At 41.6% G+C, this 22,782-nt stretch overlaps 1 protein-coding gene across 1 annotated transcript in view; it reads right to left on the reverse strand.

Annotated features, from left to right (window-relative positions):
- Nucleotides 1-22,782, reverse strand: part of LOC114871740 — a 177,976-nt gene that overhangs the window by 38,904 nt on the left and 116,290 nt on the right. The window contains 4 exon segments of the mRNA XM_046288185.1: nt 3,491-3,583; nt 14,751-14,804; nt 15,138-15,398; nt 19,124-19,411. Of these exon segments, the coding sequence (XP_046144141.1) occupies nt 3,491-3,583; nt 14,751-14,804; nt 15,138-15,398; nt 19,124-19,411 (696 nt within the window).

Here is a 22,782-nt window from a genome sequence, read left to right on the forward strand (position 1 = left end):
ATACTCATTTTATACATCCCCCTATCAGCTACACATAAAAAGGTATTTAAATTGAAAGACACACAGGCGGCAAGTACTTTCCAGCTTTCAAGTCTTGGTGAAAGCTCATTCGTTTTGCATCGTGGAATCACGGGCCTCGAGCAGAGGCCGGCATTTTTCTCAGTTTATAAAAGCCGGGACAACACGAAACACGCTCGTAAATTTCAATTACAGCGGCTTATTACGCCGACTGTAACAGCAGCCGTCCAGGCAGGTGTAACGCTGTAATTGGGTATTAAAGCTGGTTACTTTTAAATTCAACCAACCACCGTGGTTGCATCTTTGTTCGCGCTTTCTCGGCTTTGCAACCGTTCGAAAAGGGTGAATATGCAAAAGCGTACACTTTTATAGATCCATAAATGTCTGCTGGTACATTTTCCAACGTTTCTTGATATGCAAAATACAGGTTGGTTTCTTTTGAACGAGCATCGATTCACCAGCTACCAAAATGCTTGTACGAATCTTTCACTTATATTTAACTTAACGATTAGCTTCGTAGTGTCGCGTGGAACGCTCGCGAAATGTTCAATCGCGAAAAACAAACAGGATTTTTTTTTTACTCTGGAAAACGCGAAAGCGAATAGCGAAAAATTGATCGCGCGAATACCGTGCAATATTCGCGAATTTTGCCGATCGGTTGAGCGAAAGTTTGCTGAAAATTTATAGCCATTAATTTTTTATTTGTATGAAATTCACAACCCACTCGTTTACAGTGGAATTTTATATAATCAACGTTTAATTGGACCACTTAAAGGTACGGCTGAAAAGTTTCCATCCTTTGATTCATTTGAATTTTTATTTTTATTTAATGAATAAAGGGTAGAATAAAGTTTCAATATAATAAGACCGAATATGGAAATTAAAGAATCGCGCAGCTTTTGGTAACGTAATTATATTATATTTTTTGAAAGACAAGTTCTGTAATGGATTTCTCCGATCGAATGAAATTTCCATCTTGTTCGCTGGATTTTACGATTCTATTTGCATAGAGATTCATCGAGTCCAGGTTAAAAAAAAAAAAGAATCGAAAGAACGAGCGGATCGTTCGTAAAAATCCAATATTCCATCGAAAACCGTAAAAAGAAATAACTGAAAATTCATCTTGACTGCTGAATTATCGACACGAGCCCACTATTTCCTCGTTTTTCTTCTGTCAAACTCTAGCAGAACTTCGTATATTCTTTTATTCTATCGATTTATCGATTCCATGAATCAAGAGACATAAGAAATATTGCTGAATACATACATTATACTGAAACTAATTATCTAATTGCAGATCACTCAGCAAATTCTAAAATTGCACTCGTTTCATGTATTAGATATAATTTAAACTGGAATGCCAAAATTTTCATAAAAATTTTTAATTAGATGGCAAACATTTTCATCTCCTTCAAAGTATTTTCAGGATATTTTTCGAAGAAAATAAATTACAAAATTTCGACTGGAATGCAAATTTTTTGTGGTATAATTACTTTCGCTTCCCACGTGGAATATTTTTCCAAGAGAAAAAGGAAAACAAAAATTTGGACGTTAATGCAAACCTTCGCTCATCCGTTCGTTCCACGAACGAAAGAAACAGGAAGAAGCGTTCGTGTTTAATTGATCGTGCGATTTCCGTGTGTATTATCGAGGGGGTGAGAGAGCGGGCAGTGCGAGGCGATATATTTCGTCACGACTGTTCGAGTCGTGTGTTCCTTTTTTTTTTTTAATTTTTTTTAAACTGATGCCCGCCATTGTTTCCTTACCTTTTCGGACACTTCGGGGATCGTAATTTTCGACAGGCCTCCTCAGTGTCCCTCGTTCAGCATTCAAATTTTCTTTATATCATCGTCTCTCTTTCTCTCTCATTTTCTCTATTTGTTCTCTCTTTATATTCGCTCGCTCTCTCAATTTTATTTATTATCTGTCGCGCGTAGAACAACTCTATATAGGAACAATAAGAGACACGCGTCAGACATTATCTTTTCTTTCTATGATTCTTATATAATTTTTTGTTATTTTTTTTTTTTAGCCAGCAGTAGCCAGCGATGTTTCCTTGAGTTTCGCTGGCCAATTTCTATCATTCTCTTTCTCTTTTGGCCATGCGTGCATTGCCTCTTTTCCTCGACTCAAATTAATGTTTCTCTTTTGCCTCGAGCGCGTCCACCCCTTCAACTTCGCCAATTCTAACGGGAATCGCAACATCCACCGTCGGAGATTAGATTTTCATTGCGATACTAATTAGATTTTCTCGAATTTCATTTCGAAGATTAATCAGTTTCTGTGGATGGTGCGAGTCACGTCTCGGCTCTGTTTACGCTTTCGAGAGACGTCGCGACGCAGCTAGGAAATGACCGAATGCTGATTTTCTATATGAAACGTTACATATGCAAGTTCTTTGAGTGAATTCTGAATAGAAAATTACATGGTCTCAGTACGCTATGTTGAAGATTTACTAGAAAGTTAACGCTTCACTTTGACTGCAGTGAAAATGTAATAATTAAGGATTTCTTTCACTGTAAAGAGAACAAATTTCACTAATATTTTAATGAGAGCGAACTTCGTAAGTTCTGAAAATTCTGAAAATGTCATTTCCATAGTGATCCGCGTCGTGATTAATTTTAACAGAACCAATCGATCCATATCGAACAGTCGATATTCACTTAAGAGCGATTAAACAGAAGAATATAGAGATTGCGGCAAGTGCAATTTATACGCAACGATATATCTTGATTCCAGTGGCGAAAATAGAGTGCATAAGTCATTCGAGGATGCAGAATCACTCGAGGCACTCGAAACGATCGGCGAGTGCCGGTCTCGATCGATGCCACTCGATGTTTTCGAGTGCCTCGACCGGATTCACTTTGCACGCGAGCGGTACCCTCTTGGTCAGCAATTATTTCTCAACAATTATTCGAAAAAAACGTATCGAAAAGGATCGTGGCTCCGGGAAAATTCGTTAACTCATTCGTCTCTCGGTCAGAGCCATTTTTTTCTTTTTCGCTTAAATCTAAACGCTTCTCGCGTGCTCGTAAATCACTGTTCGCGTTAAAAAGAATTTTTCCACTGTTCATGAAAGAAAGGAACGACGTTTACGAGCAACGACGATTCATGCGTCGCTTAAATTCTACAAGATCAACGTGAAATAGGCGACCAACGCTTGGATCGATGAAAATAAGCATTTTAATATAAAATATATATAACAGCGTGGTTAAATGTAGAAGAAATTGATACGAGCAGGTCGCTGGTCGCCTGTTGATCGGAGCGAAAAGCGCAAGCGAATGACACTTGTCTCGCGTGCGCTTTTCGCGTACACCTGTGAAACAAAGAATAAAAAATATATGTATATGTATATATATATAAAAAAAAAAAGAAAAATAAGTACAATACGTGTATAAATGAATTAATGGCGATGTATACATATATATATGTATGTATATATATATATAAGTATAAGAATGTTCATGCACACCTCAATCTTTCTGCCCTCAACCACGGTGCCGTGTAGCCTCTCACGTGCCCGGTCCGCGTCAGCACTATTTGCGAATGTTACAAAACCGAATCCCTGCATGCAAGGACAGACAAAACAACATGCATTAAACTCAACTTACAGACTGCCAGCGCTCGGCAAACAGCCGACGGACAGGCCCGACATTTCGTGCTTTTTCTTCGACAATTTTCTAATGTGTCTTTATTTAAAAAGAAAGAAATGTAAAACGTGTCTTTATAAGTAAATGATGAGAAAAGAGGGGAAAAAATAAATATGAAAATTAGAAAAAGAATATCAGAAAAAAGGCGACGCAACTGTTCGAAGCGATCTGGAAGCGAACCAGTGCGTTTTCTGTGGGGGGGGGTGCTTCGCGTGCAATTCACGAGACAACTCTTTTCACGTGCACCGCTATCGAATTCACGTCGATTCGACGACCTTTTCATTCAAGGTATATCCCGAACGAAACGAGCTCATAACACCGTATACTCGTTTCTTTGTCCCCGTTTCCCTTTTTCGCCCTTCGCGCGACTCTTCTCACCCTTCACGACCCCTCTCTCGCCAGGCAAGCCTTCTTTTCCTCTCGAGCTTCATTCTTCCGTTTATTCCTCGGACCCGTACAATGGCCGTTTGCCAGAGGTCGCGCTAATTAATTCTCAAGATTCTCTCGAGACGCGAGGCCGAGAGGCACGAAAAGTTTCGTGGAATTTCTTTCAGTCGCCCAGCGCCATTCAATTCCGAATGATTCGCGAAATTCCTAGAGAGAATTCTTAATTGCTTCCACAGCGAAACGATAACCCGTTTGAGACTGGCTAACTAATAAAATAATGTTTCTTTAACGCCGACGTTTAACGCTGTACACATTTGAATGTTAAGCATCACAGAGATTGTTAAGTTTCAAAGCGATTAACGTTGTTCAAATGATCTGTGAAGGGTAGAAAAGAGTTTCTTTTCTGTTTGATTAAAAGTAGAGAGAGAGAAAAATGAAAAGAATCGATTGAAAGCACGAATTCCATCAGCCGAAATGTCGGTTTGCCAGAGGGTCTGCGAGCGCGTCATACTGCTTACGGAGACGCACCAAACAACGTGCAACAAATAAGTAAATATAAAATCATGGTAAGAAATCATGGTCATGGTCACATTAATCATCTCATTATCATATCATATCATATCGTGTCATGTCATCACGGTCATCGTCATATCATTAAAGACTCTTGCTTGTACCGAGAGGTGCGTGTACGAGAAAAAAAAAAAGAAAAATAATTAAACAGTGAGAAGGATGTTAGGAACACGAAGGAAAGAGGAAATCGGAGAAGAATTGCCGAGGATCGAAAATTTGGTGCGCGCAATTCACGTATGTGTGTATGTGTGTGCCAGTTGTGATTTTCGTGTGTGCAAAATATGGAAGAAAGATACATAGAGAAATTCTTGAAGAAGTTCGATAATTGACAATGATTATTAATTAAAACGCGAAAGTTTACTACTCTGATAGCTTTTACACAAATTTTTCTTCCTTTCGACAAACGACTCTCATTTTCCTAAACGACGCCGTCGCGTCACGACGAATAAGAATCTCGCAGCGTTTCCTAGAACGAACACTAATCCGCTCTAAGCGTCGCGACGCGCAGTCTTTTCGAGCTCGACAAATTTTCCAGCTACAACCCTCTGGACGGAACGTATTTCTTTTCTGAAGAAATTAATCAAGAGAGTTTTACGAAAGCAGAGGGGACGAGTAGCTTCGCCGGATAATCGAGTTCCTCTCGTTTCCAACCCCTCGACAAGACGGGTTCGCCTGCCAGAAGCGGTTACGTATCCGAGGAACTGTCGGCATCGCTGAGAAATCGTATTAAAGCCAAATCAAATACGGCCGTCTCTCCTCGAAGAACGAAATAGGAGAGTGCAAAGTTATCGGTCGTCCTGTGCTCCTGACGTAATACGCGCCGAGGAACGGCTTGTTTCTACCCTCAAGGAACATCGTAACTCGTTCTCGATGGACGGGGATGGGCCGGCTTGATAATCGAATCGATGGGAGAAATTGAATTGCACCGACGTGAATTCCACAGGAATAATCGAGCCAGGATTTCTCTGCGTTTCGTTAATTAATCGACGAGACGGGGGCCAGAGGAAGCTGGTTAATTGAGGAAGATGGCGGAGGGGCTGAGGGATGTGAAAGGTTCGAGAGAAGCTCAAATTTGAAAGCAATTAATGTTCTAACTTCGTTTCTACTAACGAGTGGAAATTGGACGACTGTTAACTCAGCTTCCTTTGTAATTTATTATCATCTACCTTGACGATTTTTTTTTTCTTTTCGATCTCAGTCGAAGAACTTTATTATCTTGGAAACTCATCTACTCATCTTTTTTGCGAACGTGACAAATGATGCTTTACTTAGATTATCGGATATTTTGCGAAGAAGAGTCATTAACCATAGGCTTAACACAAATTTACTTTTCTCGTCTGAGATATTAAAAGCATTTTCTGTTTGAATTTTCTCTGAAGCAGACTGGACAGATTCATAATTTAAGCCTTCCTTTTTCCTTGATGTCTTTCAGAACTTTTGAACTTCCATTTGGAAGTTCTGAATATTTCATCTCACCCCGAGTTTCGCAGTTTCTCATCGTAACTCACTGAATTTTTCACCTCCCTCGTCGATTCTCTGTCGATTTCCATTAAAAACTGAAGCATTTTTCGCCCAGGAAACCATGCACGAATTATTTGCTGTCGACATTGTTTACCAGCCTTCCTATATACTCCTTTCTCCAGCGGAGGACATTGTGCGACCGCTCGATAATGCAGGCTGCATTTATGAAACAGTCAACGAGACTCGATGAATTCAAACGATCGACCGTACTGTCGTTGCTCGTTAAACAATATTTCCATACGAACGATTGAACTGGACAACTTTGTTGGAACAACAAAGCCCTTTCGTATGTCGAAACGTTTTACATTTGTCCAAAATGCATTCACGATTTCGAATGAAAAGCAAACAATTATTCCTTCAACTTTGATATACGATTTAATGGGAATATCGAAGATTTGAAATACCATAAAAATTCATTTTTGTCTGAAACACGAAGCTATCCAATTTGGAGGATCACAACAAGAAAGATGTATCAGCAAAAGCATCGATACGTCGACGTTGAAAAATTTTCCTCCGAAAAAAAAAGAAGAAATCTCGTTTGTCTCGCGCCTTTCATCCGGCATTCGCGACGCGAAACGAATCGCACGCATTCATATTCACATGGGAAATCAGCATAATGTCGATAAGCTGAGTGTACCGACAATACTTCGGCTCGAACACGAAGGAATCGAATAATCGATTTGCATATCGAGCACGCGCGTCCAATCGTACGTCGCACTTTCCAATCCACGAAAGTCAAGTTTCTCGGTGTAAAATTCAAGAGCCATCGTTTCGTGATCGGTAACTGAACGATTTCAAGAGTTTTCGAATTTGAAACACGACGAAAACAAATTTAGAAGAGAAAGCGATAACGAAAAGATGAGTTCCAAAGTAATCGAGAAGCGAGGTAAAATTTTCAGGATGTCTAAAGTTTGAATGCAACAAAATAATCGAAAGAGAAGTGTATCCTAGTATTTTCTACGGCAATTTTCTTCGCTGATAATCCAAGACGCGATCCAGGGACGTGGTTCACGTGACGGAAGATCGCGATCTTGACGAAAACCTGCTTAAAGCCTTATCGGCTTTCGGAAAATTGAGGTTGGCGTGCAGAAACCACCGAGCCACCTCCCACGTTTTCTTTCCTTTCAGGAAATTAATCCACCGGGAGTCTTACAAATCTTTCCTACCATACTCGTTCATCCTGTTAAATGAAATAACGATCCTCCTCCTTCCGTTCCTTAAACCCTTTAAATTTCATTTTAAATATTACAAAAGTTTCATTTGATTTTTTTAACAGCTAGCCCAACCTTATAAAATGTATACAAGGAAAGAGTTTCATATGTTAGAAGAATAATTTTCTGAAGAACAATATAAAATTTAGAAAATGAAAATACTATGAAATAAAATCTCTCCATGGTCCGTCGTTCATAGAAATCCATAAAATACGACAATTTCACCTAACAATGAATTTCACAGTCGTTTACGATATCAAAGGGAAGGTTTCATAATCTCTCCCATTATTCGTCGGCCCTTTTTCAAAGTAATTACCCGACTTGTTGAAAGAAGCCTAATTACACGGTTGATTTATCTGAAGATGCATCTTGAACCGCACGGTAACAGGAAAGGTGTATTAGAAAAATAACCAGCAGGTTGTTCGATAAGCCCAGCAGGTTTCTCTGAACTTTGTCACGAACGAAATCGTGCCAGCACCGCATCGTGCAATTTATCTTCACGCTTGCTATTGAATAGCTACTGCCTCTCAAAACCTTGTGTATTCATCGTTCGGTTTTCTCGTTTTACGATGGCTACGCGCCGCTTGACAACGAGAAAACGTGAAACGAGAAGGATCGAGAATCGCGTTCAAAGTGTTTTCGTGTCGAACGAGTTCTTTTTTACTCCCCTTGTCTCTCGATGAAATCGCGACTCCAAGGCTGTTCAACGGCTCGTAGATGCGGAAACAATGATATTCCGCCTGCGGTTTAAACACGGTTAATTACGGTTCAAAATGTATTCGGTACAGCATCGAGTCAAGGGTGTTTCGACGTGTTTCTACCTCTAATCACAAACACGTTCCACGTGAACAGTCTTGAATTTAAAATTTCACGTAATTAATAACTAGGTTCACTATATTTCTAACAATCTTACGATGCGAAATTTCCGAAATGTAAGTGTACAATAAATACTATAAGGTGCAATTAAAGAACCTCCCCTAAAATGTGCGAGGGTGTATCAGAACCAAATTCGAACATCTCCTCTCTCCTAAACATCAACAAAAACACAATTGGAAACAACTTGAGACTACGTTGGTGCAATTGCGGGTAGTAAATTAGCATTGTTGAAAAGTGAAACGTGTAATTCACCCCTGTACGCTCGAATCGCGTGAACTGATAACACGATAATTAAGCAGATAAACGGGTGATCGTGTGTTCGTGTTGCTAAACGTGCGTGTCGGAGTGTCAAAGGATCGTGGGGTGGTAATTAAGAATAGAAAGAGGAAGGAGAAAAGTGTCGATGAGATACGATGGAGAACGAAGAGAGAGGAACTTGAAGAATACTTGAAATCGTGACCGAAGCTGGCAAACAGCGATATATAAGCGCACAAAACAATACGAGATTTAAGATTATATATATATAGAGAGAGATACGTATAGAGAGAGAGAGGGTGAGTTAAGAGACAAGGAATGTGTGCGTGTATGTGTACAAGTAATTCATCACTGAGTGTGTGTATTAGCGATGGAAGTGATGCGAGAGATCATTGTCTCCTTTTGCTTCCTACGTTTCTTTCTCTCTCTCTTCTTCTATCCCTCTCACTCGATCACTCGTCCCTTCTTCTTTCTCTCTTATCATTACCGTAACGATAACCGCGAGATCCAAGGAGTTTCAAGGCGTTGAAATGATCTCTGAATTTGGATTCCTTTGAATTTCCGACAAAATCTATTATATCCCCTCTGAACGATTTTCGTGTTCCTTTTCTCGAGGTATCGATCAATTAAGGAAGAATTCGATGATGATGATTGTAGGAAGGAATGTATCAGAGAGAAAGAGAAAGAAAGAGTAAGAGTGAGTTGTGAGGAAATTGTTGCAACGAGAAGAGGCAAACTTTACGTGAGACTATATAGAACGCCGGACAAACGGTTGGTGAGATCGAAAGCAGCATTTCTCTATCCTAAGACACATACGTGAGTAATTAAAAAGAGGTAGAAGCATGGGCCTTTCATTAATACCTTCGACTCGCCTAGACAAAAGCGTGCGACTACTATTTACATATAATAATAATGATATAACAATCAGATAGAGGTACGTACGGACATGTACATAATTAAGGTGTATGTATGTATGTAGATTTGAGTATGTCTGTGTGTGTGATATATAAGAGATACGCAAGAAATTTCGTAGGATGCAATGGTAATATAAATATGTACGGTATCATGCTGTTCCCGTTGGACTGTAACATGCGAAATATTCACTCGTTAACGGGAACAATAATTTTGGTATTTAGTTGAAAAACAGTTAACAAACGATCCACAGAGAAAGTAGTAAAATTCGTGTGATTGTATCAACTCATTTGCATCTAAACTGAGACAAGAATAATTTAAATATTCAATATTCACGAGGTTTGATTTATTATTCTACGAAATATGAAATACTTTAACTTAGACAATTCTACTTGAAAATCAAAAAGATGTTTAAAAAATTTTAAAAAACGAGATCAGTATCTCATCCGTTACAATCCAACGTGTCTGCAGGTGGATTAGTTAAAAGATTCGCGACACGCGAAGATAAGTCTCCGGAGAAATTCGATAATTCGTCTGAGAGATCGATCAGACAGGCAAGTCGATACTTTGGTTAGTCTACTCTAGTTTCCTCTTTCCTGTTGTTTTATTAATCGCGCGTGTGTTACTCGTGTGGTTCGTGTATGTGTAATGTACGGGCCTTGAAACGCCTTGGGGAAACTCGTCAGAGAGAGAAAGAGAGAGAGAGAGAGAGAGAGAGAAGAAGGACAAGAATGGAGGTTTTTGGTTAGAGTCGTAGCTTCGGAAGAAAACGAGGTGTGACAAAAAGTTTCATCAAATCAAATGGGCAGCATCTCCCGCGAGGGTCTCCTCCGCGACCGGAAGTGGCGGCAGTCGGCTCACCGGGTGCACCGTGTGTCCGCTGCTGCGTCCATTAAAAAAAAAAAAAAGAAAAAAAATCATCTAACCCGATCGAGTTTATCGATAAACGCGAGAGAAGATTTGTGAGATGTTTCAGCTGCCATTTTTAATATCTTTCTTCGTTATTTTCTTTTCTTTTCTTTTTTTTTCTTTACTGAACTGTACAAGGAGCAAATGGGTATCACAGGTGATTATGTAAGGAGGAATGGAATATTGTTTTAGTTATTTTTTGGTACGACAGTTCGTCAAAAGCAGCCGCGAACACACAGTTACGCAAGGTGCACCGAGCTCTGCCTTATAACCAATGGGAGCTAAATAATGATAAAATGCGATAATGCTAGCTAATAAAAATGCAATAGCTCGTCTAACAACTACGAGAACTAACACCATTGGTTATATTATATGGTATATGTATGTACGTGTCACTGGCACATACTCAGCGCGGGAAAAGTGTGCTTACCGTGTGCCATTTTTTCGATCGATCAAATTTTCAATGCGCACGACGATCGGTGCCGATCGAACTACGTAAGGACGAATAAATTCTGAATTAATGAAATAATTTGGCAACGCGATTAGTACGCTCCTCCGCGCTGGTTTCAAAGTATCTCTTCTCCAAAATGCTGCACTTCATTAGGGATGCCACATTCCATTTACATTGACGAAGCTTTCGAGAAAAGGTCTCTCTCACAGACTCTCATCGCACACACACTCTCTCGCTCACCTTATTTCTAATATCCGGTGCAAACGAGTGATTTTGTTGATTATTAAAATTAGAATAAAATATCTCTTCGATGTGACACGACACCCTGGTCGCATCATCATTTTACCATCTCAACAATTTTCAATTTTCAATTTTCAAAACCTAATGAAAAATCATTAGTCTGCACCGGATCAAACACGCCATTTTCCGACGAACACGTCGCAAGCCTCTTCGAATTTCTCCGAAATTCATCGAAGAAATCGAATCATCGAACGTCGTTTCGTCGGAAAAGCGTGGAAAATACGAGTAACTAGCGTCCGTGACGGGATCATCGATCGTTTCTAAAGTTTCTTTATTTTTCCTTCAGTTTTCTCTTTAAACAGGTGATTTCCTTTGCACGCGGTTACGTTTGTTTCTGGTAATAGCGTGCGGATTCCGCGAGGATCACCGTCACGTTCGCGGCGATCACTTAAATGCTAAAAAGCGATGGCAACGTATCGTTGCCGCGTATTTCACACGGGGCGACGAGTGTTTTGCAATGCAAAAGGTGCGTTTGCTGAGGTGCCATTGTCGATGTCGGCCTAGGGTCTATCACGCGTGATGAATGTCGCCATTCTATTTGGCATTATACGCAGTACCGAGGTCGATTCTACTGTGATTTATCGGCTTTTCCCTATTCCAATCGTTTTCTTCCTCTGTATACAGGATCGTTCAAAAAGAACGTCGATATTTTAAATCAGACCTTGAGAAATGGTAACAAGAGTTGAAAATGATATTTTTGTATCGAGGAAGAAGTGCATTTCACAAATTCAGGACAATCACTGACGACGGATAACCATCAGCAACGAGTTTAATTAATTCCCTTCCGGACGGTTCTAATCGTAACAGCTATTTCCACTTGGGATTGACTGTTCAAGCGACGGATGTGACTTGAGCTAGACTTCCTGTCAGGATTGCACGATCGAAATAGACCCCTTTATTATCGCTCTAATAGCGGACAGTCATCCTCATCCTACGTTCTATTTTCCACGATTTTAATTTACTATTTCGGTCGATTAACAAATTATCGTATCTTGATATTAATTCGTTGTACAATGAAGACTCCAATTAAGCTCGGAACGAAGAGAAAACTTGGAGATTAGAGCTGAACACTAGAGTTGTAACGATATGTATTATAATATTCGTGACGAGAAATGGAAGAGATTCACTGAATATGCAAACTAGAAACTTTTCGTTGATGAAGGTACTCGTCCAGCGTCCCGGTGTCTCGAGAAATCATTGCTCGCGAATGGAGTTGCTCGAAATAATGGATTTCTGATCTAATTATATCGCCCGGCCTGGAGAAAATCACGTCTGGAAGACCTTTTACCCGATATCCTTCGCTCGTCGATGTTGCAAAGCGAAACTTTCCACGCGATTTCGTAATCTCGATGAACTTTGCCAAGTTTTATCGCGCGAAGGACAATGAGGGGTGCCTGGCGAGGCGAATTAACCCTTCGGGAACTTCCCGTTTCATAGTCGAATGCATATTGCGTTTGTTGCATCCCGTTCTCTTAAATTCTCTTTTAAACAGCCAAGTTTCTTATTACAGGTATCATGATGAAAAGTTCGAAGATTATTTCGCTATTAGAGTCTAATCGGATGGGAATTTTTGAATTTCTTAGAAAAATAGAATGTTCTGAAGCTCCTGGGACTGGTTAGACAGGGAAGTTCAGTTAGTATTAGAGTTAGGGACGGGATAAACTGATTAGCTTACCCTTGCGTCACCATTTCAGGCAAAGCAGAAATGTAAACGCAGCTTGAAAATTAAGCTTGACAAATAGGAAGAGTTAATACTGTTTGAGGTTTACTCTAAGCCCTGTCCAGAAGGAAAATATTCCTAAAGTTTCGCGAGCATTACAGTAATCTTTCAGGGTGTTAACATTTTAACAGTCGCAAGTTTGTGCAATAATTTTACGTCTTCGTGAAAAATCCTACCAATTTAAATTTAAAAGAAATAATTTTACATCGAACAAATACCCTAATGACACTGCTGATTTCTGTCAAACGAATTGTATTAAGAGAATTGATCCTCCGATTCTCGCGATGAATTTCTATAAAAAAGAAGCTCGAAAACATCTGAACGAAATAATTGATAGATCACTCGTAGCTGATAAATTAGTCGAGAAGGATTGGAGACTCGATCATCATCGACTGGACAATGGACGAACGTGCGTGACGTCGTCAGCAGCCGATGTTATTGGGTTACCGGTACCACGGAAGCTTGATGAAGTGCACTTGAGTGTGCTTGACGCAAAGACGCTGAATATGCAAGCTCACCGGATGCCGGCTGTCGGCACGATGTATTACTGCGGATCTTATCCAGACCGCTGTCATCCATATTGAAACCTATTTGCATTTCAAACTCTTCCGCACCTTCCCTCGCCTCGCCTTTTTTTCTATTCACATTGAATCTCTGATTTTCATTAACGATCATTAGAGTTGCATTTCACTGTACATTGCTCGACTCAAAGAACTTGAGATGCGAACGATTGAAAAAGAAATTCTAGATTGATGTAGAAAAGAAATTAGAACAAAAATCGTGGAGAATTGCGAACAGAACATTTCTAGGAGAAATATTCGAATAAATTGAGGGGTAGCAGGAATTATTGGGAAAAAAGCTCCAGCTCGAATATCGGAGTCAAAGTACCCTCTTTATCACCTCTCCGAGGACACTATTGGCCGCAGAAAAATCTACGCACGAAAAATACTATCTGATAGAGCTGACTAAGGAGCGTCCATGCTCGAATCGCAGAAAAGCAATCTCAGCTGGTCGTTCATCAAAGATTTCCAAGAGTATTTCGCGTTCCTCCTCGGGACGATTCTCAAACACGATTTCAACCTCCGTTTCTATCATACATATTCGAATAAAATCATGATTTTATGCCTAGACGATACGAACAAGAATCGGACTGCAACTCTGGGCTACCATAGAGCCAGCTTACGAAATGTTTAAGGAAGGAAGTTTTTCGACAATGGCACCAAGCTTCTTGTCGTGCTTTTACACGACGCTTGGAGGGGTAGTTTTCTATGTGTACGCGAACATTTTCGTTGCCATCGCGCTGCAAAAGAACGTATACGAGCGAACGGATGTAACGTCACGACCCAGTTTTCATTTTCTCCCTCTCGTCCTTGAACATCCTTGGATAAACCAGCCGTCCGTCCCTTCTTTCGTCGGCACGGAATCGAGTTTCATCGGTTGTGCAAGAGAAATCCTTGTGCCGTTGCATCCGTTCGACGAGAAACGATTACGACCTCGAGATCTTCTCGTGGCCAGGACGCGTCTACGACTTCCAAGTTTTTTCATAAGTTCCACGAGTTCGAGAAAGAAAAATCGAGTCACGTTCGACTTGCGAAATCTTCGCGCGATGATTGCGAGCCATCGTTTCTACGGGTAGGATGAAGTATGGGGTTGGGGAGGGGAGAGAGAGAAGAAAGAAAGGGAGGAAAATTGCGAAAGTTACAATCAACAGAGGAACTACTGGTCGAAACTTTCGTGTTCTACGTCCTTTTTGAAATAGTTCGAATAAAGAAAGTCGTCGCGATGATTTACCGAACGTGTTACAAGGGTTGAACGAAGGGTGGTATAAAAAAATAACGAATTGGAGAACGCGAAACAAGGGTTCGTCCTGGCGACGAGAATTCTGTTCGGTACGGCTTATATCTAACTGTATCGTATTTAGGGGTGGGTTGACAGGGGTGGCTCGCAGCCTAAGGTCGACTTGAGCTTACCTTGCTTCCCCTTTCGTTAAATATGATTTCCACGTCGAGGATTGGCCCGAATTGCTGGAATACAGAAAGCAACGTTGTCTCGAGAATATTTCACTTGCTGTGGTGGGCGCGAAAAAAGAATGGACTTGGATCATTTGCTAAAAGGAATTTTCGTAACAATTTGAATAAGAAAATTTTCAACGATTTCAAATTCATTCTTTCTTCGATCCCAGTACAGTGCAAACCGCAACAATTGATCTGCGACATTTAATTCGTAACAAAACTACCAGCGAGAAATTGATTCAAACAACAATCTACATGATCAAGCGACAAAAAATAATGACTAATCAAGTGTAATCTGGTGCTCGGTCAAACGAATCGTAAGGCGACACAAAAGTGTTTACTTACCCCAAACATTGCCCTGAGATCAGGGTCACGGAAACGGAAAGGTATATTGCTGACGTGAAGGCGCTTTGGCTGACCTTTCAGGTCGGTACCCTGTGTCGCGGTTGCTGGTGTGGTCGCCCCGGAAGTTACAGGTAAAGCATTGCCTTCGACGGCACCTTCGGGGTTCGTCTCGTTTCCAGCTTGCGTCGGTGCTGCTTGCTGACCACCGCCACCAGCAGCTGCAGCTGCTGCAGCTGCCACTGCTGCCTGAAACACCTCCGACTGACGTCGGAAATTATACATCGTGGTAAATACAGAATTCGAATCAATATTCGAGACTGTTCGGTGATAAAATAAAATTGATAAACTTTAGAACCCTTATTTGAAATTTTAATAATTATTCATCGATAAATTTCCATGGAATAATTAAGAGTTTAAGTAGAAGAGGCGATAAATGATCAGACGCGCGGCTGACTTTATCCTGTTCGTATCACTGATGAATAATTCTTCCTGTTAATCAAATTCAGTGCGAAAAATATACAAAAAGATTTACACGCGATCATCAAATCAGACAGACGGTACGTAAACTCGCGAATAGAGTAAACAGTAAGTGGTCAGCCGTACGTCTGACTATATCCCGTTCGTACCACTAACGAGTGAACACACACGGTGCATAGTCAGACCCAGCAGGCTGTACGTGGAATTTCTGGCTGTACTACTGAACCTTTCACGGAACTTTATCGCTCTAGTTAGAGGTGGTCACCTACTGGAACTAAAGCAATTTCAACCGAGAGCCCACAAGAAGCTTTGCGCGCTATTAATAAACACTTAACGGAACGAGAATATTTGAACTCTCCAGCCACGAGACGCGGTATTCCATGCGATTAATTCGGAAAGCTCGTGGTCTTAACGCGGTTCAAGCCTCGTTAAGGTTACACCCTAGAAATTTACTTCTCTCCCTGACTAAACGGATCTCCTTTCTCCTCTATTAGAAGCTGAAGGCTCGTTTGGAAACGCGACGATTCATCGAAACTCACCTCCGATGAATTTCTCGGAATCTGACCAAATGCACGGTGGACGGTAGAGGGATTCGTCGAAACCGGAATGAATTTCTCTGTCCAAAGTGCGGTAGACGGGATGAAATTTAGATGCCGCGTCTAGGGTATAACGCGCTCAGAATGGATCCTGGTCTACGAGTGCTCGCCGTGGGATACTCAGGAATTATTCATCGAGCATCGTCGCCGCTCTCCTCCCTCGGTGATACCGCAGGAGATTAGGGGTTGAAGAACGACGTCGATACGCTTCCAGACAAAACACATTCTACCAAGCTTGTTCCGCGAGAGATTAAAACTTTTTCCTCGAGCTTCCGTGACAAAAGAGGCGGGAACAACGTCCAAAGTTGACGCCGATCTCACCCTACCAGTTTTAGCCACGTTGCCCGACCACCCTCGTTCATTCAACGCATTTTCTTACAATCCGCGGTATTCTTCAAGGATTTTTCATCAGAGATGATGATAAGACTGAATGCTTGTCAGAATACTCTAATAAATTTTATACCTGAAAAATGATGTCTTCTTTTTATTTCCTATTCATTTTGGTCTAGGAATTTCAATGATTTTTCTTTTTTAACGAAACTAAACGAGTACAAGGGAGAACTTGGGAGCGAGTAATTAAAAAAATTCGGTATCGTCGGATGCGATAACAGAGCGACAAAGGGGTATGAGAAAAAGAAGGGATGTACACGAAAATTTCATCCCTGTCGAACGGTGCAAACGAGGTCGATCGCGACGAGTTTAATCGAACTAGATTGCACCGTTCCTAGGCTTTTTTTCTTTCCCACTGATTCCTCGTTCCTACCCACGCGGGACAATTTCACGATCGTCGAACACTCGTTCCAATTAGAAGAAATTATTCCGATCCGGCGAACGCCACTCGAACCGTATCCTGGCGAACATACACACAGACAAAAAAGCATTTCCGCCAGGAATTTATCGTCTCCTGAAATCGCGTAGGCGTTTGCAAGAATTCTTGAATATTTATTCGCAACATTTCAAGAAAACAGAATGCGTCTTTTTCAATTAACCAGAATTAACATCTCAAAGTAAGTCTATTTCTGTGCGCACGAATGCGAAGGAAAAATGAAATGTAGTGAAACTCGAGGATTTGATATCTAAATGAAAAATGATTCACCCGGAAGGGAATTAGCGAGTTTTTTATTATTCGAGTATAAACGGAGTTTTATCACGGATAAGTAAGATAGATGTGACATCTTTTTCTAGAAACTGCAAGAAATTTAGAGTTCCAGAGCTATTAACCCTAGAGAAATGTTTGCAGATTCTCTGCCGTATCCAAGAACCTCGTCCACGACATGAACGATAGGAATTTCCCTCTTCCCTGGCAGGAATTTATCGTACCCCTAAACTGCAGGTCATTTGTTTCCTCTTCAATTCCTTTAAACGACTGGTCGCAAGAAGGCATCGGTTACAAAGGATGAAGAAGTAACAAAATTAATCGTTAGTTTTAATACAAATTCAATTTCGAATTATTTCGTTCAACAACAACTTCGATCTTTCGGTCTATCTTGAAATTTTTTTTCTCTTTCGAATGTAAAAGAGGAAAAAAGGGAAGAAAAGTTGCAAAACTTTCGCGATTTCAGAGCAGAAACCTTTCCGAGTAGGGATTCGGTGGTACAGCTCGAAATCCACAAAACACTCCAACTACCCTCGAGACAAGACTTTGTATTGGTTAACGAGGGCCGGTCAGCAAAGAACCGAGCCGCAAATGGAAATTTTCGAGACGGGAAAGTTCGCCAACGGAACGTACTCGAGAGCCTCCGATGAAACTGGATTGTCTGAAGGCTTTTCGTCGTCAAAGAACGACGCGACGATCACGAGAGTCAGCCATTCAGCGACCGCTTCGTACAGCACCAGTCAGGATGAAAGGGAACTTTTAATTTGCGCTTCTGCTCCGGGTAATTCGATTCAAATGGTGGAGGACCTTCGACGGGTTCGACTATTAATTCCTTTCCATCGACGCAAGTGGAAATAGTTGATTCATCGATTGGATTATTCGTTTCTTAATAAAAATGAAAAATAAAAAAAGGGCCACGAAAATGGGAACTTTCAATTTATCGGAAGATGCGCAAAATCTGCTTAGGTTCCGGACAATTTTCGAGTGTAAAGCGTCTAGAACGGAGCGGAGGTTCACGAGCCGTTGACTAACCAGAACCGCATAATTGACCAACCGAGCGACGAACAAAGCAACCACCTCGTTTGGAACCACGACATTGTTCGGAACTCTTCACGCTCGGCTCAACCGTGTCCGAAATGCCTCGCATAGTCTCTCCTAGCCGGGTTAATTAGATACAATCGTCCGGTAAACTGTGCCCTGACTCCCTAGTTACGACCGATTTGCGATAACCCGTTGCTGTTATTCCGAAATACCGATGTGTCTGATAAACGAGTGACCGAAATGAGCAGGCAGATGGAAACACGACTCGTATACGGTTGAAAACTTATCAAAGATACCGCGCAATTTTCCGTTAAATTATTTCTTTCTTTCACAAAAGTGTATAAAAGTGTTCGGAACATCGAACTTCGGAAAAATTCAGAAATCCTTTAATTAAAAATTCACAAGTCGGTAGAATTAACGCGATGGCAGCAAGTAACAAGGGCCTTCCGCGTCTGCAATCTAGCCCCGTATAGTAAATCGAATTAACGAATGAAATTACTTTAATTAGCCCGGCTAATTAGACTGCTTTATGAGTCGCGCTAATTACACCGACGCGACGCGACGAGATATCGCGTGTTCAAACAAATTCAAACTGCTTGCTCGCGAACGAAGCAGAATGTTTGAAGTCGCCCGACGGAGTTGAAAAATGTTTTCCAGCATATTTTTTTTTCGTCGTACACACGTGCGTGTAATTAAACCAGCGCTATGTTATTGCAATTAAAATGCCACATCGCAAGAATAAAAATGTTATACAATATTTACGTGATATCACTTACGATAGCCTGTTGATCCACGCCGTTTGGAGGCGGGGGTGGGCTAAAGCTAGCCGCGGTTGGGGCACCAGGGGCGGTTGGATGTGGGGCGCCTGCTGGTGGTGGTACCTGAGGTCCACTAGGTGGAGGTTGTTGGGGTGCTCCGCTGTTGTCCTCTTTAACCGGCACAGGTGGTGGTGGTTTTACTTCACCGGCTGCACCAGCCGCCCCAACGACACCCGCTACGCCGTTCACCGGCGGGGGGAAGACACCCCCACCGTAGGGCGCAGCCATTCCTGTCTGCACCATGTGCTGTAAACAGAGAAAATTTTTCGTCAGTAATGAAACAAATATTATAAGTATATTTCAAGATCAAAGTGTCCATATACTTGAGTCCGTATTCATATTAGGGTGCTTAGATATCAGAGATTTTGTATTTATTTAAATTTCTTTATCATTAAGAAAGTTTCGACGTTATGGAAGTGATTTATCGTGATTATTCTGGCGTAGTTCCATCGAAGCCGATTAGTTAGGTAACACACTTTACTTTGAAGAAAGGAGAAGCAATTCTCTATACGAAAAGACGATCCTTTTGTGCTTCTACAGCCTCTATTTCATAACGTACTCTCTATCCTAGCTCGAAGCGTGTTCCAAATCGATGCGAGAAGGCCGGTTCTTACGTAAGCGAAACTCAAATAAATATGTATTCCAGGAGATCGGGACCGCGGCGACCATCAAGGCAAACTTTGTCTTTTGCATTTTAAATGGTACGCGCGAACGGGACGATGATTTGTACCCGCATGAATTTTTCACGTTTGCTCAGTGCAATAAATACCCTAGATAGGCAGCGGTATTAAAAGTGGACGATACCGAACAAGCCGTAAATCATTTTGCGTGTTGCACGCGCACCGATTACCGACATGCTACAAAACAACCCCTTCCTTATCCAATCTCCATAGAAAAAATAAAAAGAAAAAAGAAAATACTTCAAGAAAATGTAAGGATAATACGCGTGGATCGATTAGATTTACGGGTTCGCGAGGGAACAACGTTCTGCCGGAGTATACGGACGCTAAGATTCGGAAACGAGGCGTAAAATAGGAAGACACGTTCCCACGATCATCCCTTTTCGTCGATTCAACTTTTCCATCGCACCGAATGCTATAGAAACGGGCCTAACGAGCCGAACCAAGGAAAATAAAAAGCTCAAGACGGCTGTGCGAGAAAACAATGGACGAAAGAGAAGCTCCGTCGACAGAAAGACGCGCGAAGAATGAAAACCCGTGGAGGATCTCTGCTTTTGAAAAGGGTTCTCCCGATGAACGCGAACCAACGAGCGGATCGAGTAACCTCGAAGAATCATCGCGATTCGTTCCACGTACCTTATCTCCCACGGGAAGAGCAAGTTGATTCACAAAGGAGGTGAAATGAAAGGAGCAGACGTTCCCCCGATTCTCCGACCTAATTTTCCTCCCTTCGAATATGTCATTGTGTTAGCCAATTTCTCTACTATTACCGCGAAATCTGTCTAATATTTATAAAAAAGAAAAAAACATTTAACGCAATTGAACTGCAGTTGAATCTCGCGTGAACCAACCGATATACCGTCCTTATCGCTTCTTCTGTGTCCGTAATTTTAATGCCACGATCACGGTGCTGCAACGATCGTCCTTGAATTTAATTACACCATCTGCAGAGACGATAAAAGGAGGAACTTTTTATCGAGAGCATCGTCGTCTCGTTTAACGACGACTTTTTATCGAGCTTCGTTGCAAGTACCGTAGGTCTAAGGAAAAGCGACCGATTTCCCATGGGAACGCGTGGAAAATCCATTGAATGTCGTCAAGGCGGCAGTGAACGATCGGATCGTCCATCGGCCCAGGATTCCAAGTAACCATTCTTGTCGCTGGATGTAGATAGTTTTAGGAGCAAACTCGAGGAGAACCATGCCGTCCTTTTAACGAGGGTCTGTTCCATCTTGGCTAGCTTCGAAACTAACCGAAGTCCAAGGGACCATTCAGAGCACGCTTCCCCTTCGAAAGCAGCGGACCATTACGACTGGATTGACTCTTGTAGTTATTGTTTGCGAATAAGAAAAAGCTCGTCGGAGTTTAGGGTCCAAGGGAGGTTTTGCGAATGATACCCAGACCTCTTCTACCAAGAAGAGGGAAAATTATAGCGTTGATTGATTTTCTCACTCGATGGATGCATTATCGACTAGAAGGTGGATAAGGTAGAAAAGCTGGTGATCGATCGACGCACCATGTCTGGCAGTATTGAAGACGAACGTAGATGGACTAACAGCAGTATCACACCCCTATTTTCGCTACCCTTATTATTAAGTCTGAAAGTCATTAGTGAGCTTCCAATTACTTCCAATTATTCCTCTAAATATTCTAATGCAGCAATGTTCCCTGTATTCGAACCCCTATGCACCCAAAAGAATGCATCCTTTGATCTAACTCAATTTCAAATTCATCGATGCACCAAATAATCCTTAGTGTAATTAACAATTTCCAGGTATCCAATATACCTTAACACCGTCTCTCTCGTTTCCACCAACCATGTCTACCATAATTTACTCCGTCAACCATCCAGCAATATCAGCAACGTTTCTCCCTTCGCGCCGCAGCTTATTAAACTGTTCCGCAGCCGCAACCGCACCGATCACGCGTGCAAACGTGTCACATGTTCCAGACACGTTGGGACACTTACGACCCGAGTTGACTAACAATTCCGCCGACTAAGCATCCGAGTTGGCGTGCAAATCTGACGAGTTTAGGAAGAACTTCCTGTCGGAGCAATCCAGGAAACATGGTTTAATTAACGCAACAATCATTTCGTTATACCGACTCTGTCAACCCGTTCGTCTCGCGCTTTTATTCGCGCTAATACCTGGCTTAATGATAGAACGATTATGTTAACGTCGACGTGTAATCACCGCATTCGAATTGTAATTAACTGAAACGCAATTGATTGAAGGCGGCAAGAAGGATTGCTTAATCACGCGTTATTATGGTCACGGAACTATAGAATCCTTCGAAGACAATGGAAAGATCCCAAGAATCCTAACTTAATCAACCAGCTTGCGTTCAGAATGCTTTTGCCAATGTCAACACACTAGACTAAGCTATCCTGAGGAACGGAGGGCTACCCTCGAGCGATAAAGTCTTGATACGCGTTACCCTCCACCCGCGCTTTCCATGTTTTCACGCCGGCAAACCGACCAGCCCGCCAAGAATAAACCTGGAATCAATAGTGGACGAAGCGGTAGGAAGGATAGGGACAGGTAGTCAAGGGTGGAGACACGAAGGGACGAGAAGCGAGGACACAAGGAACAGGAACCGGGCATCATAGCTAAACCGCTTATTGTCTGAGCCGCTTAATCCGTGGATGAAAATGAGCAATTATTAGCGCAATACTGGCGAGCGGAAAGTGCACGATAAGCAGGAGACACCGAAACACGTTTAGGAGACTCATCGTGTACCGATAACGAAGCATCCGAATGCTGCAGTAATAAGGAGAACATATTCCCTGATTAGTCTGTTCGTAAACGAAAGATCGAGAGATTCAAACGGCAATCTACAGTGATCTCTTTTAGGCAATTTTCTAATCTAATTTCTAACGTTGAGAATTATTCAAACGCATAGGTCTAGGTCTGCGACCAGCTGATCTATGTCCCA

Source organism: Osmia bicornis, chromosome 12 (genome assembly GCF_907164935.1).
Source record: "Osmia bicornis bicornis chromosome 12, iOsmBic2.1, whole genome shotgun sequence".
NCBI lineage: Eukaryota > Metazoa > Arthropoda > Insecta > Hymenoptera > Megachilidae > Osmia > Osmia bicornis.